This window comes from Panthera uncia (genome assembly GCF_023721935.1).
Source record: "Panthera uncia isolate 11264 chromosome A3 unlocalized genomic scaffold, Puncia_PCG_1.0 HiC_scaffold_11, whole genome shotgun sequence".
Lineage (NCBI taxonomy): Eukaryota > Metazoa > Chordata > Mammalia > Carnivora > Felidae > Panthera > Panthera uncia.
This window is the reverse complement of record NW_026057578.1, coordinates 46539579-46562313: the sequence shown is the minus strand read 5'-3', so window position 1 is coordinate 46562313 and position 22735 is coordinate 46539579. Positions and strand designations below refer to the sequence as shown.

Sequence of the window (22735 nt, the reverse complement as noted above, 5' to 3'; positions counted from 1 at the left end):
CCCCCCCCTCCCCCCCCCCCCCCCCCCACTCGCCCCCGCGCCTCGCGCTTCCCGCCGCCTCTGGGCAGCTCGGCACTGCCAACCTCGGCCTCCGCCCGGCAGCCCGCGAGCGCGGCGGCGGCGGGCTGCAGGCGCTCCCTGCAGCGGGGCTCCGATCCGGGCCTCCTCCCATCCTCGGCCCCCTCCTCCTGAGCCTTACCCCTCCCGCCCATTCCAACTACCGCCTCCGGCCGGCCAAGGAAAAGAGAGGGAGTGGAGCCGGAGAGAGGGAGCGCGAGAGAGGGAGGGAGGGGACGGTGCCTTGGCTTTTTTTTTTTTTTTTTTTTAAAGAGGGTGGGGGTGGGGGGTGATTGCTGATCGTTTGTTGTGGCTGTTAAATTTTAAACTGCCATGCACTCGGCTTCCAGTATGCTGGGAGCGGTGAAGATGGAAGGGCACGAGCCGTCTGACTGGAGCAGCTACTATGCCGAGCCCGAGGTAGGCACTCGCCTTTTCCAGGGGGAAGTGGGGTGGCGGAGTTCGCTCAGTTCACCAACCTCAGGACAGCTTCCTTTGCCGGCATCCGCCCCCCACCCCCAGCCGCTCTGGGCAGCCGCCTTTTCCACCCTCCTTCGACTCAAATGGGTCTCTTTTTTATACGACACACTGTTAGCCTTGAGATAATATTAACTTTGTGATCAAATATTGACTTGCGGCGCCTCCAAATCCTCTTCGTGGCCGAGCCACGCACTATCCTAACAGAGTTATGTTTGGCAGCGCGCGGCTGGGGAGGGGTGGGAGGTCGGCCGGCGAGGGGGTGGGGAGCTGAAGAGGAGAAGGTTGGTAGGAATTGGGGGTTGAGGTAGAGGCAGATTCAAAGACTAGGGACAAAGAGAACGAAAGTTTGTGGCTGCAAAGCTTAGCCGCGTGTACCCTCCCTGTCCCTCCACTCAGTGCCTCCAGCTGGCCCCAAACTCTGCGCAGGCACTGGGTTTCGGTTCCCCTGAGGCCAAGGATGGGATCCCGGGAGGAAGGATGAACCCTGGGACAAACCCCGCTTGAGGCCGCTGGGGCGTTCTAGGCTGTGACCCACAGGTTGTTCGCTAGGGTCGGAGGTGGCGTCCGAGACCGCGGCGCCGGTTCGGTATGCTGGCTGGAGAGTTGGGGAGAGGAGATGCATTTGGGGTGCCTGGCCTAGGGGTGCTCCGGGGGACCCTTGTTTTAGAATCTGAGCAAGGCGTAGAAGGGCTAGGATCCCGCCACACGCAAACAGCAGCAGCCTGCCCGCCACCTTCTCGAGGGCGATCCCGGCGTGCTCCGAGTGAAACGCACTGGGTGTTTGGGGCCGGGACCCGGCAAGGGAAGGACTCCCCAGAGGCCTCCCCGGAGGCGGGGGCCTGGGCTGGCCCGGTGGGTGGGAGGTCAGGGCACGCTCAAGCCGCGGTGCTAACGCTGTGCGCCTCCCTCCTCGGGCTGTGTCCGCAGGGCTACTCCTCGGTGAGCAACATGAACGCCGGCCTGGGGATGAACGGCATGAACACGTACATGAGCATGTCCGCGGCCGCCATGGGCAGCGGCTCGGGCAACATGAGTGCCGGCTCCATGAACATGTCGTCGTACGTGGGCGCGGGCATGAGCCCGTCCCTGGCTGGTATGTCCCCCGGGGCGGGCGCCATGGCTAGCATGGGCGGCTCGGCCGGGGCGGCCGGCGTGGCGGGCATGGGGCCGCACCTGAGTCCCAGTCTGAGCCCGCTCGGGGGGCAGGCGGCCGGAGCCATGGGCGGCCTGACCCCTTACGCCAACATGAACTCCATGAGCCCCATGTACGGGCAGGCGGGCCTGAGCCGCGCGCGCGACCCCAAGACGTACCGGCGCAGCTACACGCACGCCAAGCCGCCCTACTCCTACATCTCGCTCATCACCATGGCCATCCAGCAGAGCCCCAACAAGATGCTGACGCTGAGCGAGATCTACCAGTGGATCATGGACCTCTTCCCCTTCTACCGGCAGAACCAGCAGCGCTGGCAGAACTCTATCCGCCACTCGCTGTCCTTCAACGACTGCTTCCTCAAGGTGCCCCGCTCGCCCGACAAGCCCGGCAAGGGCTCCTTCTGGACCCTCCACCCCGACTCGGGCAACATGTTCGAAAACGGCTGCTACCTGCGCCGCCAGAAGCGCTTCAAGTGCGAGAAGCAGCTGGCCCTGAAGGAAGCCGCAGGCGCCACGGGAGGCGGCAAGAAGGCGGCCTCCGGGGCCCAGACCTCGCAGGGTCAGCTCGGGGAGGCCGCCGGGCCGGCCTCCGAGACTCCGGCGGGCACCGAGTCGCCCCACTCGAGCGCCTCCCCGTGCCAGGAGCACAAGCGAGGGGCCTTGGGGGAGCTGAAGGGGACGCCGGCTGCGGCCCTGAGCCCCCCGGAACCGGCGCCCTCGCCCGGGCAGCAGCAGCAGGCGGCCCACCTGCTGGGCCCTCCCCATCACCCAGGCCTGCCACCCGAAGCCCATCTAAAGCCGGAGCACCACTACGCCTTCAACCACCCCTTCTCCATCAACAACCTCATGTCCTCGGAGCAGCAGCACCACCACAGCCACCATCACCACCAGCCCCACAAAATGGACCTCAAAGCCTACGAACAGGTGATGCACTACCCTGGCTACGGTTCCCCTATGCCGGGTAGCCTGGCCATGGGTCCGGTCACGAACAAAGCGGGCCTGGATGCCTCGCCCCTGGCCGCAGACACCTCCTACTACCAGGGGGTGTACTCCAGGCCCATAATGAACTCTTCTTAAGAAGAAGGCTGCAGCCAGCTAGCCGGGGACAAGGACAAGAGAGAGAGAAAGTGGGGAGAATTTGAGGAAGGGGTGTTGGAGAGAGCCACGGGAGAAGAACTCCATTACTCCCCATCCCAAGGACAGCAGTCTCCCCTCACCTTCCCTCCCAAACAGCTCTTCCCTCCCAAACAGATGGGCCACACTGATACCTATTATTCTATATAAGGAGGGAAGGCAAAACGATAAAAAGTCAAAAAGAGGGGGGAAAAAAGAGAAAGAAAAGTGAAAAGAGCCTCCGGTTTCAACTACTGTGTAGACACCTGCTTCTTTAAGCATTTGCAAGTTCTGATTTTTTGTTGTTGTTGTTGTCTTTATTCCTCCATTGCTGCTGTTGCAGGGAAGTCTTACTTGATTAAAAAACAAACAAAAAAAAAACAAAAACAAAAACAAAAAAAATCCCACAAACTTTTGTGAGTGACTCAGTGTAAAACCATGTAGTTTTAACAGAGAAGCAAAGTTGTATTATTGTTCAAAAAGAAAAAAAAATTATGTAAGGGTCTGTTGTAAATGACCAAGAAAAAAATGCATTCCCATTCTTGACACGGTGAAATCCAGGTCTCGGGTCTGATTAATTTATGGTTTCTGCGTGTTTTATTTATGGCTTATAAATGTGTGTTCTGGCTGGAAGGGCCAGAGTTCCACAAATCTATATTAAAGTGTTATTGCCAGTTTTACCCTTTGAATCTTCAAATTTTTTTTTCCCTTTGCCTGACTTAAAAATTAAACAGGTCCAGAAATTACTTAAAAATAGGGGGAAAGAGATCCTGACTGGTTGCAGGTTTTATTTTATTTTGGTGAAGGGAGGGGCCATGGTGGTTGCTGTTTTAACATTTTATTATTAAAACTTTCAGACATGCTGAAGTTGGACAGACAGAAAACACACACGTACCCATTGCCCAGATCCTATTGTCTCGCTGTACTTGTTATATCACATATCTGTTCAGCTATCGACACCTCGATTGGTCCATTCAGATTATTTTTTCTAAATGCATTTCAGAGGAGATCAGGCACCGTTCAGGGTGTTATGGCCATAGATCTAGACGCATTTCAAAGTAAATTTCAGACATCAGTGCACTTACCCCTAAACACTTCAGCAAGCACATCAGGAAATAGAACTCAATATTGTTTATGATCAGTTTTGGAATTTTGAGTTTATCTTTACACACAATGAAACACAAAGATCTCAGGTGGACCATTCCCTGTGTTTGATGCAGCTGTATCTTTAAACTCAGGACAAAACTACATATCTTAATTTCCCATCAAGGCCATGTGAAGATGCAATGCTGATGTCTGTTCGGCCCAGCGAGCTGACTTCTCTGGGGAGAGGCCGAGATTTTACATGTTTTTACTCTATTTCCAATCTTAGGCCTCCCTTCAAGTCAGTGCACCCAGATTGGATTTGCAAATTCCTGGCTCAGCTCTTTCATCTCTGTGTCTCTAGCACCCCTTTTACCCTCCTATGGAATTGGAACTGCCTGGATCCTACGGCCTCAAGCTTCTGTCTACACACCAGGACCCTATCCCACCCTTCTTCTTCACTTAGGTGTTCTGCATGGCCTTGGTAGACTTAGCTGTAGCATGAGAGCAGTGAGGCCTCTGGGACCACCCCTTCTGGCACCTCATCTGGAGAAACAGACTTTCTCCTGATATTGGTGTTTACAGGAATCTCTCCGGATAATGGTCCAAATCTCCCTTTTAAAATAAGGTATTTTGGGGGATGACCCTCAGGTAAGGGGGGGGGGGATATCTTGCCCCGCTTGTCAAATGATCCTGGCCAGTGGTGAGATCCCAGGGTTTGCAGATGTGCTTACCCCTCCTTCCTTCCCAAAAAACCCACGCCTTTGGACAGCATCCAGTTAGCCCAACATGGCAAGCCAGGATTACAGAGCCAAGGGGATGAAGAGGTGTTTTGTGAGCCTTAAAAGAAAATCCAAAAGTATAAAGAAAGGCCCAGAATAAATTCCTACAAATCTTGCTGTATCTCCCCACAGATGGCCCTAAATAGGCAGCCAACCCAAGTGGAAACCCCACAGGTGAAACGCAGCCTGGGGGGCTCAAAGGGGACCCGGCTTTGGCTTTGCCTGGGGCATGTGCCCGCCTACAAGCTGGCCAAGCGAAGGCAGGATCCAGTGTCCCCTGCAGACTTAGGGACATACCAGGCACAGCTAGCTTACGGTCGGTGGGTGATTACTCTCTGCTGGCTTCTGAAGTAGGGATTTTTTTGTCTCAAAGTTTTACAGCCCAGGGCCCTGTTTTCAGGGACCAATTTTTTGGTCTTGTTGACCATCCAAACGTGGAATGTCCCAGGTTCGCCCCAACCCTGAGGTCCCCCCACCACCACCACCTCCCTTCGCCCTCTGCCACCTTGCAGGGTCTCTGTTCCCTCAAACTCTGGCCTTCCCACGCGCTTGAGGTGGGTTTGCCCTCCCCTTGCACCCCCCCCCCCCGTCTCCAAATCCCTTTTTAACATGCCACATTGTCCCGAGGAACACAAGGAAGAGAAATTGGGGCGGGGTGGGGGGGGATCCGGAGGCCGCAGCCAGCAATCAGGCCCGTCTCTCCCCCTGGCAAGGACACACACGTCGTGAGCTCTGCCTGAAATGTGTTTCATTATCACATAAAAGGCTCCCGTGGCGAAGGAGCCCAGAGGCAGGGCCGGGGGCCGAGTGGGGGACAATGGAGGCTGAAAGCGCTGCCCTAACCTGCTATGTTTCGTATCGCACGCCCATTGTGTGAGGGTCGTTTTAAACTACTTAGTGCTCCCCCCTCCACTGATCCCGGCCGATAAGATATAGTTCTGTCCGAATACATAAAAAGGATGTCGGGGAGCGGGCGCTTTCGGAGGCTTTTCTGCGCTACTTGGGTCTTTCACACACACCCCCACCCCGCTTCAGACCCCTCCCCCAGCCGGGCTCCAGGCTCGCTAGCTCACACAGTGTCCTCCGCCCGCTTTCCCCAACTCTAAGTATAGTAGGGTGCGGCGTTTCTTTTTGCCTCCCTCTCTTTTTCTTCCTTTTCCCTGCGCCATCCGCGCGCCGGTTTAAGCAACCGTGATCTGTGAATAAACAAAGTCAGTAAACAACCGAAAAAAACATTCTAGATCCGAATTCCAGGAGGGTAAACTTTCCATGCCACGTCACACTTCAGCAAATTTGCACAGATATTATATTGCCTCCCCCTCCTTTATTATTCTTTTTTTTTTTTTTGCTAGGATCCCATTGTACTTAACTGAATTTTATAACGCTGATCGATATCTTGGTAAAATATTCATTTTTAAACTAGCGGGCAGTGAAATCTTTGCTTTGTGTGCTAAAGTCAACAGTCGCTCGGTTTGAGCTCAAATAAATGCGGAGATGCCTCGGCTCAGAGCAGTCGGCCACCTCCCTTCGAGCGCTGGACGCTCCGCCGCCCGCCAGCCCGCCGCACCACAGGTAGGGAGCGCGCCCACTCGGGGGCCGCGCCCGGGTCCCCTGGGCAGCGTCCGCCCCCCATTCCCCTCCGCGCGCCTCCCCTCCCCCAGCCAGCCCCTTTCCTTTCCAAGGGCCCCGACGCTAGGGGTTGGGGGTGGGGAGGTAGAGAATGAGAAGCTAAGTCGGTGAAGACCCTGGAGTTTGGAAGGTGGCCTATTTGTGCGGGGATTTCTGAGAATACAGAGTGTGGGTGGACGACGGGGCGAAGAGCTGCAAACAGACTCAATCTGGGCTCTGAGCACATAGAGTTGGGTTGGGGCCCCGAAGCTACGGGAAGCCACTACAGGCTCCTGCAGCCCATCCGGGGTGAGGATTCGATCCGACGGACGCGCGTTTCCCAAGGACAGTGAGGGGGTAGGGGATGGGGGAACGCCCTTGGCCCCAGAGTCAGGGGTGGAGGCAGCGGAAAACGGCGTGCTGGTATCCCGTGGCTGCATCGGCAGAGGCCCGAGAGTGGCGAAGCCCTCCCCGCCTTCCCCGGGCGCGCAGGGGTTCTAGTCTGGTCTAGGCGTTTCCCTAGAAGCCCACAGACCGGGCAGCATTGGGGTCAACGCCTCGAGGCAGCAGGATTGGGACAGGGCCTTCCCCGAGAAAGGAGTATATTTTCGTTCTCGCTGCAAGAAGCGGCGGGTGCCCTTTACGCACAGAAGCGCACGGCTGCAGACAGTTTCGGGAGCCTCGGGGGTTACAAGCGGGGCCCAGCGGGGGAAGGGTGGAGAGAGAAACGCGCCACCGGGCAATTAATCCTCCTTCTCCCAGACGCTGGCCCCGGGTAGGGGCGCGCTGCGGTGCGGGAGGAGAGGAGTTTGGAGGACCACACAGAACCAATTGCATCTTTCTCCCGCCTATGGGAAGGCACCAGCTTGGAAAACTAGAAGTTCCAAAGCTGCCAGTTGTAACTGCAGGATCGTCGGGTATCGAGGCCAGGGTATGGGGTACTGAGAAGGCGTCTTTCTTCTGGGATCTTCCAGGTGTCCCCTGAAATTAGCATTCCCCTGGAGGTGTTTACTTTAAAGGGCTAGACATCCCGCCTTGTTTGAAGCCCGCGCAGACTTCTAGGTATTTCACCAGGCGGGGAGACAAGCGCTCTTTCCGTCCTCCCCGCTGTCACCAGATCCCGGGACCCAAGGGGCAGAAATCGGAATCGATCCCTGTAACTGGCAGGGTCAGTTATGTGGGCACCTCTGTGTGGGTGCCCCTCCCCGCCTTCCCTGGCGTCCGGGACCGCGCACCTTTGTCCACGCACGGGAGGCCGCCTGGGGAGCGCACCCGCCGCCCTCCAAGCCGCGGTTCCGGCTGGCGGCTAGTTATCTTCCCTAAACAAGATGGAACGCCTGCAGGACACACGGCTAGGCTAATCGTTTTTAAATAATTAATGCCTCCCCGTTCCGCTGGTAATGCGCGGCCTCGAATCCGTCAATTACTTGTCATTAGACGAGTGTCGCCCCACGGCCTTCCCTCGGGCCTTTGATGGCGCCCGGTCACCCAGCCCAGCCCACTCACGGCCGAATGAAAAAGTGCCCGGCCTTGAAGAGCCGGGTGCGGAGTAGCCACGGCCCTCGATTCAGTGCGAGTTTTGAAAGAAAGACCTTAGTTGAAGAGATGTAATCTTCCAAATGGCCAATTTAAACGCCTGATCTTTATCGCCCGCCTTCTCCCGGCTTTATAAAGAAAAGCCGGTCCTCAGTGTTTTTGGGGCCTTTTAATGTGGGGGTGGGGCGAGGAGAAGCGAAAGATGAGGCTTAATAGGGCACGGGGCAGGTGTTTGCTCAAGAAGGTTCCTGGAGGCACCTCGGGGTAACTAGTTTTCTAGCGCATCCTTCTAAGCATCAAGGGCCTGGAAGTACTGGCTGCCGGCTTTGAAGGCCGGTGCGCCGGGACAAGTCTTCTGGAATGTATAAACCAGAACCGTCCGGAGAAAGCGTCAGGACCTTTTCAGGCAGTGCATCTTCACCCTGCAAGAGGTAATAGGACCCCCCACCCACCATGGGCCTGACATCACAGAACAGTGGGTGCCGGTTGATGCCCACGGACTTGTAGGTACCAAGTCCTGCCGCCCAGAAGAGGTGCCCAACACACACGCCTTAGAGGCACCATCCCAAATTTGCTGTCCCTGTCGTAGCACAAGAGCTTGATTTCAGACCCCAAATGCCTTTGCTGGGTCAGGGACACTGTGGAGACCGGCCTTGGCCACAGCACCATGGCCAGCCAAGGGGTGGTGGAGTGAAATTAAAACAAAAACGAAAACAGAAGAGAAAATTTCCCCAAAGTTTGCTACTGATTTCATTACGTTTCTGCTGCTCCCTATCCCCCCCATCAAAGGTGTTTTTTGTTTGTTTTTTGTTTTTGTTTTACAGTAAATAAATTGTCAAGGTTTCAGAACCTTACATGCCTCCTTGGAGCAAAAACCATGTGCTGTATCTGCACCACTCTCAGCTTTACAGATCACAAGTTTCTCATAACCTCAACTCCCAGGAATGGTTTGCCTCTAAGAAGAGAATAGAAGACATGAGGGGTGGAGGGGGAAGAAATCATGAGGACATTGGGAGAAACTTTTTAAACATATAGAGAGATGGAGAAAGGGTGATTGGAACGTGCCTGTGTGCCTGGTTGCCCCCAGAGGACCCTGGGCTGTGCTTTAGGCCTTTGACTTCAGACCTACAGCCTTTCTAGGGCATTCCACAAAGATTGGAATTTTTTGAAAAATTCCTTTTTGATGAGATTCACCGGATATGGGCAGGATGTTGTAGGCACCTCCAGAGACAAGCAAACACAAATTACATGGAATAGATATATGTCCCCACTGGAGCTCAGCGGGGTCCCCACCTCCAGGCAAGCTTGGTTTCTTCTCCCATTGACAAAACTCCCAGGGAGCGCCCTACCCCGGAGCTCTCCAGGGGTTGCCTCGGAAGCCTAAATCCTGGGGCATCTTCCCCATTCTGTTCACAGCCTTCCTGCCCACTCTCTTATCCTTTTTCTCCTTTCTTCTTTAAAACAATCATGTGTGTCCCCCCTTGCCCCCTCCTGCCATTGTATTTGTTGATGACCTAACACGCTCACACCAAAAGCCACACACAGAAAACCAACAACGTGGGATGGGAGGAGAGACCAATTATGATTGAGGCTAACAAGCGGGGAACACCCAAGTTGAGGCTGGCTGTCTCCTGGGAGACTGATGGAGGCTTATTTTACAAGCTGTCATTCCGTCCTGGTCCCTATTGCCAGATTGGAGGTGATTCCTATTCTCCCCTCCCCCTCAGCCCCTGCACCCTTGGGGCTTATTCCAGATTCTTTGTATATCCTCTGCAGAAGCGGCCCCCCCAAGTCCCTCTCCTGCACAGGTGGAAAGAGCAGCACATCCTCACAACGGCATGCCTATATTTCACATCAGTGATTGTTCCTGAGATTTCTGAGCTCATTGCCAGCAAGATGTGGACTGGTCAGATGTCACTGTCACACATGCCCTGTCCTCCTCACCAGGTTCCCATTAAAAGGCATTGACTACTTACCCTTTACACTCTTCCCCTCCTCCTGCCTCTTCCTCTTTTGCCCCTCCTACTCCTTCTTTTTCTATCCCCCCTCCCACCACCACCAAAGAAGGAGGGATATTTTACTGTCAGATAACACAACTGATAGCTGGGAATGCTAAAAGAAGCAATACAAATTAAGTTGCTTTCATTCATCCAAAACTAGAGGTCTCACATTCTCATTAGAGTAACTGCCTGGGGTTTACTCCTCTCTTGAAGCTAATTAGAGGGAGTAATATTCCCTCTGATGTCAGGACATCATTCGAGCAACATCATATTTATTTAACTTTAACATATCAAATTAACTGAGAGGGAAAATTTCAGCATCACCGACATGGGTGAAGAAATGCTCGAGTACAATGCCGTTAGAACCTCGGAATGAGAGATCCTTTGCTGTGGTTTAGTTCCCCTTGCAGAATGGGTTCTGCTTCTGCTTGCTTAAGTGGTTGAGGACCAGACTTCCTTCACAGGTAAATCAGCTCTTCCGTTGTTTCATTTATCTGAAAAGAGTAAAAACACAAAGTTCAAGAGTAAGCAGCAAGGTTTTTGGACCAGGGTTGGTAATGACCCCAGCAAATCAAAATAAGATTGTGTGTGTGTTTTGACTTGTTATTTCATTAGAAAGATGATCTCAGTTCATTAGCTGTTCTTTTTTTCACAAAGCACAAGTAATTATACAGTGGATTTTGTTGGGAAAATTTTGCTCATGTGAAAAGGACACACATTCCTAATTTGAAGACATGGATGTTAAGAGCATATTATTGGAAGAGGAAACATAATACTGAGAAGTGTCTGGAGAAGGCTTGAGAAGAGTTAAGGCATGAAGTGGGTGGCTGGAGTACTGGGAAGGGCAGAGGATGATTATGTGTCATTTTCCATGAAGGAACAGGGTGACATGTCAGCTAGGGCAGGACCTGGATCATAAGAACTTCTATATGGAGACAAATCAGGATGTAATATGTGGACCCCCCTGGTACAAAAATATGCAACCATCTGCTCAAACTTTCTGCTTGCTTTGTCTTCTAAAGCCTAATCTAAGGAATTTAAAACAAAAAAAAAAAAGACCAATCCATTATATATTTTTCATTTAGTCTGCGATTCTGTATTACATTGAACCGAGCTGTTCACACACAGAAGTTGTAACTTCAACTGCTTGTTAGCTGAGAAAATGCATCCTCTATGCAGAAGAGTCCATTTTTTTGGCAAAACTTTTGCCTTTCATTCTACCTTCTTGGTGTTTCTCATCTCCCGCTGCCCCTCCCCCCAAGTCCCTACCCCTCTTTTCTTTATCACAATTGTATTCACTTCAACCACCATTGAGTAGGGTCCCACATGTGCCAGACAATGTGCTAGGTGTCTTCATAAACATGACTTCATTTAAGCTTCCCCACATCCTACTGGTAGATGACAGAATTTATGGGAGGTGGACCTGGGGCGGAGAGAAGTTAGGGAACTGCTCAGATTTCAGAGCTCACCACTGAACTCAAGTCTTGCAATTCTATGTTTTTTTCAACTTCTTTTGGCCTCCTATGGCGGGGGGGGGGTAGGGGGGGCAGAGACCTCTTTGATTCAAATGCAGTAGGAAACCTGCCTTCTCCACAACCCCTAACTTTTCACTGTGGGCTGTTGTTGGTAGAGGGGAGGCTGAATATTAGGAGAAAGGTGATAAGAAACAGGAAGATCTCAGGAAGAAGGATGGCGGAGACTCCACCTGCTATCCTAGAAGGGATTAGGATGCATTATGTCTGGGATCAGGCTGGATTCTTATTTTCTCTTTTGGAGCAACACAGTGTATTCCTATGTGACGATGGTTTCTCAAAGCTGGCCAGAGGTTCAATCAGAACTGGACCACAACTGCACCACCACTGAAGCTGCTGTAGCCGGCTGGCTTAATGCTGGAGGGAAAGAGAAAGGGAGAGAATCAGCAGCCTGTGATTAAAAAAAGAAAATGCCGGGGAAGAGGGGGGAAAAATGTCAGGGGCAGAAACAATGACCTGGCATCCGGGCTTAAATAATGCACATAGCCCAATTACTTCTTGAGGTGTAGCCTGCCAGCCGTATTCCTTACTGAGAATTCTGGAGCAGAGGCCAGGAATGTTCTGAGAGACTCCTGCTTCTGACCTCCCTCTGACCCACACCTGGTGGCCTAACCGCACAGGTGACAGCACAGCTGGAATGCACGCACCGCCCACAGCTGGGCTTCAGGGCTGCCCTCGTCCCAGCACCAGCTGCAAGAACAGCAAAAGGCCCCAGCCCCCACAGCATTCCTCCCCCAACCCTGCCCCCGCTGTCCACATATACACAAATTCAGATCCAGATAAACACCTGCCTCAGAGGTTTGCCACTGAACGGGTGCTGGCCCAGGAGGACCAGCCTGCTTCTGTCACAGAGGGAGGATAGGATGTGACCCAGCACTCAGTAGGCTTGCAGTCTGAGAGGAGAGCACACCCCAGCCAAGTTTCACGTCTGAGCTGCACATGGTACATGGATGTGCAGGGAACGCTGGCTGATACCTGCTTGTGCCAGGCCCTGGGGACACAATGTGTAATGAACAGGGCCCTCCTGGACACAGGTTGGATTGGAGGCCTCCTTTTCTTTTCCACTTACTGAAAGATAAGTTCCCTGGGTGTCCATGGTTTTTAGTGGTGTGGGGTTTCCTGTATACTTAGCATCTTCCATTTTGGGATTTGTGGGGAGGCTCTGGACAACTGGATTCTAAGGCCAGTGCCACACAAAATGATGTGTAGGGCATGGGAATAACTGACTCTTGGAAGTACACAAAGTTCTAGATTAAACCATACTTTTCACACCAAACTGGACAATTGCGATGTTAGGTTGAGGGGGGACGATGCATCCAGAATGACAGTTACCCACTCTCAGGTTGAGTGCTGAGCTTCCTAGAGACTGCCCAAAAAGGGCAGTCATCCAATCTTCTGGCTGTTTATGGGGACAAGTAGGGACAGACATCCAATCTATATTTTGTCCATCCTCCATTTAATGACCACTCCCCTCCCACCAGCAGTTTGCCAATTAAAGGCCAATCTCTCTTGATTTCTTTGCTTTAAAAGGACATTTCGATTCATGCAGCCAAACAATTAAATCCCCCTCTTGCCTCTCCCTTCCCAGAGCTCACGAACAAGATGCTTCCCTATCTCTTGCCAGCATTGAGCAGTGGGAAGGAGCTGATCTCAGGTGCTAACCTGAAGTTATCAGAATGCCAGACTCATTTAGGGAGCTCAACTCTGGAACCCAGGGCGATCCCTTCATTGATTGTGGAAAGCGCTGTTTAGATTTTGTCGTAGCTCAGTAAACAACCAAAAGTAACTGCGGGATTTCTGTCTTACATTCAGCTGAATCCCTCTCTTTCTCGCTCTCTCTCTCTCTCTGTCTCTCTGTCTGTCACACACACACACACACACACACACACCACATACACTCCTCCTCTCCCACAGGCTCCTGTTAATCAGGAAGGGATAGTCAGACCAAGGTCCTTTAAGAATACCCTCATCTAACTCTCCAGCTGCTGAGTCTTTTGTAGGGGAGTGCTACACCTTTCTCCAAGAACTCACATCTCTCCCAAAAGGCACAGTCTCCCGAGTTCCTAAGTCTGTAGCGAAAGCTCTTGAGAAAGGGTTTTGCCTTTGGGCCCCTTACTCTGCCATCTCTGAAAGCCCCCACCTGGCTAAAAGACTTGCCAGGGACTTGGCCTCTGTGGCCTCCCTTCCCCCACCCCAGTGCTTCCCTGAGATCCGGGTTGTCTTTGATGAGCTTGTTGCAGCTCAGACCCAGCTGCACAAAATTGAGGGTGAGGGGTGGATTCCCTGTCTGCAATGCTGGGGCGCTGCTTCTGGGCTGGGCAACACGGTCCTGGATACAGATCTCTTTGGGGGTAAAGGCGAATTAAATTGGCAAGCTCTACTCTGATACTCAAACTTCTGCAGTTCTTAGCAAGACCCACATTTAGGCCTCAATTACTGGTAGAAAAAGAGAAAGATGCTTCCTATTGTCCACAATTTGCCATTCTCTGAATAGACCATTTGTTTTAATTAGGTCCCCTTCATTTAGTTCTATCTGCGGGAGCAGGTTTGCTCTGAAGTGATTGTGTTGAACGTGCGCACTCTGCCATCTATTTGTGTAAAATAAATAGAAAGACATAATTGCCAGTCATCACAATGTAAAAGATTAGTGCAAATCCTAAACAATGATCATTTAAAATTCAATAATTCTTAGAAAAAGGAGTCAAATGATAAAGCACAGTTTCCCCGAAGGTGTTAGACACAACGGGCCTGCAATGGATGTGTGTTTAAAAATTAAGAAACTTTTTTTCCCCTAAGTTGGTACTATTTCAAATGGAATTCTTTTCTTATTTGTTTAGAATGCCTTTCATATGAAAAAAAATTCAAATCAGATCACCTCAACTTAAAATACAGGTCTTCAATATTAGCCAGCCTCAAGCAGAAAGCTTTCTAAAAGTCTTGCAAATCTAATCCCTGGTTCTATTCTTCCCAAGATGCCAAAATTCTAATATCTTTTATTTTTTAAAGTCCCTAATTTTGTCCGTGACCTCTCCAATATTAGAAAAATCGGGGGCGGGGGGTGGTGGTGGAGAAAACAAATATAGTAATGTGTAAATTCTTAGGACTTAAGATAGGGATGTATTCCACTATCGAAAGTGTGGATCGAAAGTTCCACAACATTTTGCACATTAAGCAAATATTTTTTTTTTTAAACAAGGGGTAGCTCTTGCAATTAGATTGCTATTTTATTATACAAGGTACAAACCAATAAAGTATGCCGTTTCTTTTCCCCTTCCCTTTTCCTAGTACAATTTTGGGAAGGAGGATAAAATGCATTTTGGGTTTTGATATATTTATTTTGTGCCAACCATCTGCATATTTCATGAGGCTCAACTATTTCTCTGCACAATGTATGGTCTATTCTGTGTCCTGAGGAAACGAAAGAATAACAGACTGCCGGTCCCTCGACCACTTGTGTTACTCTTCAGTTCACAGTATTCTAGCTCCATTGTTATCGATAGTCCTATTTTGTTAAATATCAGCTTGGCTATGACGAAAGCTAATTATGCAATTCCACTTCATTTCTGCCTCTAAATTTTATACTTGATAAAATAGCTCAATGATGCTAATTAAATTTCTGCTTACAAAGATGATTTCTTTGTATTTCTCAAGGTTTGGCTTTCTGGCTATGAAATTTACACTAAAAACATTTCTGGGGGTAGCAAATATATTGATCATTTTTGGATTAAGACTGTTAAAATATATATTTCAAATGTTTCTGAGTTAGAATAGATCCTATGTAGAAGAGGGATTTGTTCTATTTACCTCTTTCCTTTGTGCAACGTTTGTGCAGATCCCCCCACACCTGGGAAGTAGTTTAGATATTTTGTAATAGTTCACTACCTCTGGAGCCCAGGCAAAGCCGTGCTAAATTTTGAAAAATAATTCAGGAGACACTCGCAGATATTGGGACACAGGGTGTATGTAACCTCCCATGGCTGAGACAAGCGACATTATGTTTGGTGCAAGGGGCGAAAAACACGACCTAACAGTGTTTACATGTGTATTCAGCCATGAAATTGAATATTATCAAAGTTGAAAAATGCAAATCAAATTAAAACCATGGAAAATTGTCTTTGGAATTACAGCGGCCTCGAGACCCCAAGTGTTTGCTTAAATTGAAGCGTTTAGAAAATGAAAAACCCTAAATTGCTCCCTTCTATTCCCCCCCCACCCACACTCCCCCGCCGTATGAAATTTGTTCTTTAATTCTACTAGAAATGTGTTGAGGCTCAGCCATCAATCGTTCCTCCTTGGCATCAATCACACTGAAATAGAACTTTTTCTTAGAAATTGTCTCCCTTCACTTAGTGTCACTAAAGTCGGACGTGCTTCAGAAACTGAGCGGCACCGCTTTGCTCATTCCGAAATGAGCCCCACACCATAGGCTGCCAGGTTCTTCTCCCTGTAAGTGCCGCTGCCGAGCCTAAGCCACCCAAGCTATGCGCTGCGGGCGCTGCTGGCGCTGGTCCGGGAGGGCGGCGGGCGGCGGAGCTAGGGGCCCCGGCCCCACACACGCTCGGCGCAGCCGGGGCTACCGGGCCGCTGGGTCTGCGGAGAAGCGGGCCAAGCCCCGGAGCCTTCGCGCTCATTCGTTGCGCTTTCCCACGTCGGGGAAGCCTGAAATATGGAAACGTGGCACTTTGCTTCGCTAACGCAGGAGTTCCCAGGGTCTTGATGGAGAAGGACCAAAAAAGGAAGTGTCAAAAATCTTTTTAGAACTGAGACGTCTAAAAAGTAATAAGCAGGGGTGGCAGGGCGTGCGGGGGCGGGTCATTCTTGCCTTTTTCCAAGTTCTAAAGCGCAGGAAACACACGCTTAGAGGCCAACCCATCAGATGGGGCCAATCTCACCCCCAGTCGCCTGGGTGCTGCAAACTTTAGTCCTCTCCCGCCCCTCCCCCATTTCTCTCCAGCCTGGGAGAAAACCAGCGCGCCAGCAGTTCTCCAGTAGATGCCAAATGCGGCCGCGTTCAGAGAGAGCCCGCAGAGCCCTAGTAGCGCAGCAGGAAGTGCAGGTGGAACCGCCCCCGGCGCTCTGCGCGGACCCGGCCTGGGGTCAAGGGTGGGAGCCGGACCCAGGTCGGGTGGAAGCCGGACCCAGGCAGGCGCGCCCACAGAGTTAATAGGGACTGTGGGGACGCTGGGGATGCCGGCAATGGTTAGGTTGTGCTGGCGTGGCCTTGGAAAACTTTCATCTCATTTGATGACCCTCGAGGATATTCATTCCCCACCCTCCCCAACCTGCCTTCCTCTAGTTTGAACATCCATCCACCCAAGACTGGGCAGGTCCGGGATGGCCAAGGGTGGTCTGGCTTTTTCTCCCATGGGGAGCAGAGACAACCGGTGGCCTCCGCGTCACGCAGTCCTCCCTCCGGACCTCCAGCTCAGCCCTTGTAGATTTGAAGGGCAGAGGCTGTTGCAGAAATGCAGTAAATCCAGTCCTACGAACCCAGATAGGAGCGGGATGAAGAGTAGCAGAAGCCAATTTATATTTGAAGCCTACCTCTTTATTGCCTTTCCATGGATCAACACTAGCTTTATTTCCGTTCCAGGGATCAAGACTAGCTCAACTATGGCTGAGAAAACAACCCATGTTCCCCAGAGTTTAAAACCTGCCCATAAGTTGTGGTCGTGTTTTGGAGATTCGGGATCCTATTTCCAAGGAGAGTTGTCCGGGGCGTGTTTATGTTTGTTATTTTCAAAACCAAGCAAAGGAAACAGCAGCCAATTAAAATGAAATATTTTTATTTGCCTCCAACGTTGTCAGTGATTTGCCCCCTGGGGATCCACAATTTTCCCAAGCCTGTTAACGGGTGACAATGAATGAGTGCCTCGTGTAATTTAATTTTCCTGTCACACTAAATAGAGCTACATTGTAAACCTTAGATCTACTCTTACTGATAGGATCGCCTTGTTTTGCCATTTGCACCATAAAGACCCCCAAAAGGGACACTGTATTGTGACCTCTACTCTTGAATTATTCAAGAACTTAACGACATTTTCCATTTTAAAAAGGGAACTAATTGCCATTGATGTAAAGCATGTGACCTTCTGGGTGCCCAGTATGAGAATGTAACCATCTGTGTGTGCGTACAGGAGCTGCAGAAAGCGGGCAAAAATTGGAGAAAGTTGTAAACATAAATTAGCTCAAAATAGACATGGAATTAAGCACATTATTTAACTCCACGCCCAGCCATGACATAGGTTTCCAGAAAGTTCTCTTATGTGACCTAAAATCTTTATAAAATCTCATATCAACTCAGGCCTGTTTGGGGGCATGGCATGACTTTTTATCTAGAACAGTAATATCTGAATTAGTGAAATCCGATATATCTTCATTAATGGGAAATCACTTCGTGTGACGTCAAGCAAAATATCTAATAATCTGCTCCCTTTCCTCCTCCTCCCCCTCCTCCCCTCCCCCCATCTCCCATCCTCCTCTTTGGTCTCTTCCTCCTCCTCCTCCTCCTTCTTCTCTTCACCTTCCTTAATTTCATTATTTTCTTACTCAATAGGAAAAAGAAACTCACAACTGTAAATAAATTGTACCTCGGTATTTGCTATTTGAACCAGTCTTAAGTTTCGAGGAAAGCTGGCATTGAAATTCTTCAGGACCAGAATTCTCACTCTTCAAATTCCTTGAAAATGGATGCCTATCTTTCCTCAAAGTCAAAAGACTCCCAGTGTATTTTCTACTGTCCATTCACTCTGTCCCTTACCCCTAAAGAAAAACAAAAACTCTTTGGTTTCACAATTTCAGTGTGCAAAGATACCCTGATGCTTTTCCTGATCTATCTACCAAGTCCACAGCCAATATTAACCATTTTAAAAGAGTAAGTAAATTGGAAAGTAAAACACATTCCTGGGCTGGGCTACAAATAACTTCTTTTGAACTTTTAAGTGATGCTTTCAACAAGGAATTTCGTCATTTGGGCAGAGAACGGACAGTTCCTTTTTAATAAACACACCATGGCTTAATTGAGATCTAAGTAACTTCTCTCTGTTAGGCTGTGTGAATCCACACCTCTAGTTTGTAGAATTTCTCAGGGGAAAAAAATAAAGTACATTTGAATACCTTGTTCGATTCTAATGGATCCCACATTATATTAACCCATTTGACACAATTGCTGCCATTGCAGCCTGGAGCCATGTGAAAAGCAGAGGGTCTGACTCTCCATCTGTGGCAGAATACTAAGTGCTATTTTAAAGGAATTTGTCATAAAACCATTATTACTCACATTGTGTAACAGAACAACTGCTTTCATATTTCTTCAAAAGAAATTTGTTTCCCTCTTTGGTATTATGTGCTTTTGTGTACAGTAACATGGCAGAAAAAAATGAGTAAGTATTCATGTTCTTATTGTTAAATGATAAGTTCATACTTAAGGAATAAAGTTTAAAGCATTTGCAAATCAAGAAAAGTTGCAGCATGTATCCACCTCCCTGTAAGTTCCCTGTGCAAAAAGCAGCGTGTGATGGATCAAATGTTAATTTCATTTTATAGATTTTTCATTTATTTCTCCATTTGGAAAAATTTTTGGAACAACTTGATGTAGATCAGAAGACAGAGAAGCAATTATATGGGTCTTTCACAGCATGCCTGGGCTCTCTCCAGCATTCTATAGTATTATAATCCAGTAATTTTTCCACGGTGACGTGTGTTTAAAATGAAAATTTGATTCACTATCCAAACTGTCACCAAAGATAAGTGACAGTTATTTTTCTCTTCCTCTTGAAAAAACAATGGTCCTGATCTAGGACCACCTGAGGGCATTTGTGAGTACTGGGGTAAGTTTGCAGCATCTTTAGGGCATAGCAAAGCCCTCTCCTGGCTCTGTTTCTAGCCCTCTCTCTCTTCTGAATGGATTTCGGTGTTGACAATTCAGAGAGCCAGCAGGAGGGTTTTTTTTAATCTTCTCTGAGGTTAAGTGGATGGTTCTAGAAGCCTGTGCAAGAGATTCTGAGTTAGGGTCACATTTCATCCCGTTCCTATTCCCCCCTTCCACTGCCCACCAAAAATCAAAAGTAAAACCAACAGCTTTGAAAAGCATTCCCAGTTGGCCTTTATAAAGACTAAACAAAATGCCTACCCTAGGCCTGGGGAAGGTAGGGATGACATTTTAGTTACTCATCTATAAAATGGGTTCCTTATTTCTCCATCAAGTCTGGTATAAAGGGACACAGTGAGGCTTTGTGACTGTGTCTCTTGGCATTGATGGAGTTCAACAGCACTGTTCAATTTGGTTATTTTTCAAGATGCTGTGCACACACTGGAAGGGGAAAATGAGGCAATTATTGAGGGGAAAATAAGGTAGCTTATGATACCAAGGCAGATGTAATATCAAGCCAGCCTGCCCTTATGAATTTATAATTTCTTCTATTTTCCAGGTCCTGGTAGGCTTTCAGTAACTGCAGTGTGCAGATAGCCTGGGTATCTTGTCCTTTTCCATTTTTACCCCCAGCCTGGAAGACTTGATGTGTGCATGTTTTCACCCCATTCCTGAATTTTTTACACTCTTTGTCTCCTCCTTTAAAGATTTTAACTCTTGATATGTGGTTTTTAAAATACCAGAGCTAGTAAAAGTTGATAACTTTTTGTCTTATTCTATTTTTCTGAATGTATGCATTTACATATATTTACTGGACTTCTAACTGTCCATTCTTCTTCCCTGGTAAATAACATCAAGACAGCTTAACTCTGACACAATTAGTAAAAATACCTTTAAAAAAAACTTCATTTCTTCCATTTAGTAAATATTTATTTTATAAACATGGATTGTGGTCTGACTCTGTTAGGATTCTGCTTTTGCATGGAGCCTTGTCCCTGACTAAGAAAGTGGTTATAAAGTCACTCAGCAATAACATTTTCCAGCATGACCAAATATGACTATGGAAGTAGGAACACCTATGTGTTCTTTTTCCTCATGGACGCCAGGGGGTACAAAATTCCTAAAGGATTTTCTGTACGATGGGTGAAGTTCATGTATTATACTGGTTCTCCAGGATACCAATTAAGTGTTCGAATCATGGAGTAATTAAAACATATATAAAATATATATTGACTTCATTGAGGCTGAAGATTTTGACATGGAAGCCATCAATTTTCTAATGAGAATATAGAGACTTTTCAAAACATGCCATCAGGATGTAGTTCTCTTTTCAAACAAAATTAGAATGACTGCCTGACTTTCCTTGACCACACATTCTTATGTTTTTTCCAGATTTGCTTATTCCCAGCTACCCGAGCAAAAAGATGAAATGGAGGAAGAATGTTGTTTTCCTAATAGCACATGATAGAAAGCACATGAGCTTCTCCCCAAGCTGAACTTTGACCATCACAAGAGTGTCCCCAAAAGGCCATAACTCTGCTGTCAGATTCAGATTGCTCCTAGATGCTTTCCTCTGAGTTGTCAATGAATATCAACGGAGGAATGACACACAAAAGCAGACTGTTAATAGAGAGGCGATGGTCCAAGTCCAGATGGGTGCTGTGCATGAATATGGAGCTCTCGGGATAAAGGGAAGGGAGCATATGAAAATTGAGACTTGTAGCTTTGGACCAAACCCCCTGACCAAGAAGCATTAGAATATGTCAACACAGGGGTGTCTGGGTGGCTCAGTAGGTTAAGCATCCAACATCAGCTCAGGTCATGATCTCACAGTTTGTGGGTTCAAGCCCTGCATCAGGCTCTGTGCTGACAGCTCAGAGCCTGGAGCCTGCTTTGGATTCTGTGTCTCCCTCTTTTTCTCTGCCCCTCCCCAGCTCATGCGTGCTCTCTCCCTCTCAAAAATAAACGCTAAAAAAATTTTCTAAAAAAAACATGTCAACACAAAGATGGCTAAAATATGAAAGTGTTGACTTGTTCTGCAGTATAAGTTGAAGTTATGACAGTCACGTCGTCCAAATAGATATTTAACCTTCCATGAAGCTACTAAAGCTCACCATGAGTAAATAATGATGAGTAGCCAATTTTTATACATCCCTGGCCTAAAAGTGAGTCTTAAGACATCATTACTTTTCAATGATCAGAAAGAGTCCATGGACAGAGTGATTGCTTGGGGTGAAACGTGGTCCAGTACTCACCCTTTACACGCCTTCCATTGCTGGCTAATACAATTTTGTGGTCCCTGCCTCATAGAAAGTAGAATGGGGCCAGCATGTAAACAGGTTTTGTGAGCCCCCTGGGGTGGGCAGAACAGGTTCACTTTCCCCAAGGAGCCCTGAACCCGACGGGCACACGAACAGCTCAGGGCACACACACCAATGCCTCTGCCATCTGCCCACTATGGCACACAGGTACCATGATGACAATGACACATTCCAAAAAGGAAGGGAATTGTGGGTCTTAGGTATGGCCATCGTGGAGACAGTTGCACTGTTCTCAGTGCCATTTTCAATTATTGGGGTGAGGAAGGGCAAACAAGGGATGGAGTTCAACCTGTTTCAAGTTAAAAAATGTCAACCCCAAGGCACACCTCTCCTGTCCTTTTGAAGACTGACTGTCTTTCACAAGCTGGCCATTAGCTGCATGGGGAGGGGTGGAGGTTCTAACAAAATGTGATTTTTTAGTGTGCTTTGTCTCTGTAGAGAGGCTTCAGAAAGCCCTTGAAGTCCTCAGCCTGAAATCCAAGTTAATAGGGGAAGTCCTTTTTTTTTTTTTTTTTTTTTTTTTTTTTTAGGTGGAGAGATTTGTTTGGGAGAAACATTGACCCAGACTGCACTCTGGGTAAACTAGGGCAAAAGACCTGATATCGTCTGCAGGGTACTTATTAACCACTGCTCATTTGTGGGATCAATATTTCCAGCAAAGGAGTCAACACTCAAGATACACCACTAAGTATGTCTTGTTTTTTTCTCTGACATACAATTTATTTTATAAATTCATCTGCTGGAGAAGAAAAGGCAGTAGGAAGGACTGTGTCTTTTATCTCCGGGATATGCAAAGCACATTTATTTTCAGCTTTTATCTCCGGAATTGTATGTTGATCCCATACATATAGATTGATTTTGTTCAGGTAGATAATGAAAAGTCAAGTGGAAAATTACACAATGGCACTCACGATCCTAGTCTTATATCGGTATATAAATTGGTTTATTATTTCATTCTATTAAAAGGCTTTTTTTTTTTTTGTACCAGGAAAACTTCAAAATGCATCATGTTGTCAGCCTCACTGAATTTTCTTTTGGGGGAGGAGGTAGGGAAGGGGAGCTGAAGGAAGCGATTTATTCTGCTCCGGTTGCTAATTGTATTGGCTAAATGAGCTTCCGCAAAGGAGTATCCTTGCAGATTCTCTCCCCAGCCCACTTCAGGGTCACACACACAGTTTCTGTAACTCCAGGACCTTTCTGG

The 22735-nt window shown here is 48.6% G+C and overlaps 1 protein-coding gene and 1 long non-coding RNA gene across 2 annotated transcripts; both read left to right on the top strand.

Moving 5' to 3' along the window:
• The first annotated feature begins 103 nt into the window (after positions 1-103).
• On the top strand, positions 104-3482 carry FOXA2 (forkhead box A2). The gene is made up of 2 exons (XM_049651210.1): positions 104-477; positions 1465-3482. The coding sequence occupies exons 1-2, from the start codon at positions 391-393 to the stop codon at positions 2764-2766; spliced, it is 1389 nt and encodes a 462-aa protein (XP_049507167.1). The 5' UTR covers positions 104-390; the 3' UTR covers positions 2767-3482.
• Positions 3483-6032: 2550 nt separating this feature from the next.
• LOC125936859 (uncharacterized) lies at positions 6033-17141 on the top strand. Its single transcript, XR_007462154.1, has 2 exons — positions 6033-6239; positions 16937-17141. It is a non-coding gene; the product is annotated as an uncharacterized LOC125936859 (long non-coding RNA).
• The last annotated feature ends 5594 nt before the right edge of the window (positions 17142-22735 follow it).

Excerpts from the sequence above, each read along its gene's own strand:
- FOXA2 (XM_049651210.1), top strand. The coding sequence starts at position 391 with ATGCACTCGGCTTCCAGTATGCTGGGAGCGGTGAAGATGGAAGGGCAC. Across the intron at positions 478-1,464 it reads GCTACTATGCCGAGCCCGAG|GGCTACTCCTCGGTGAGCAA; the intron begins GTAGGCACTCGC and ends CTGTGTCCGCAG.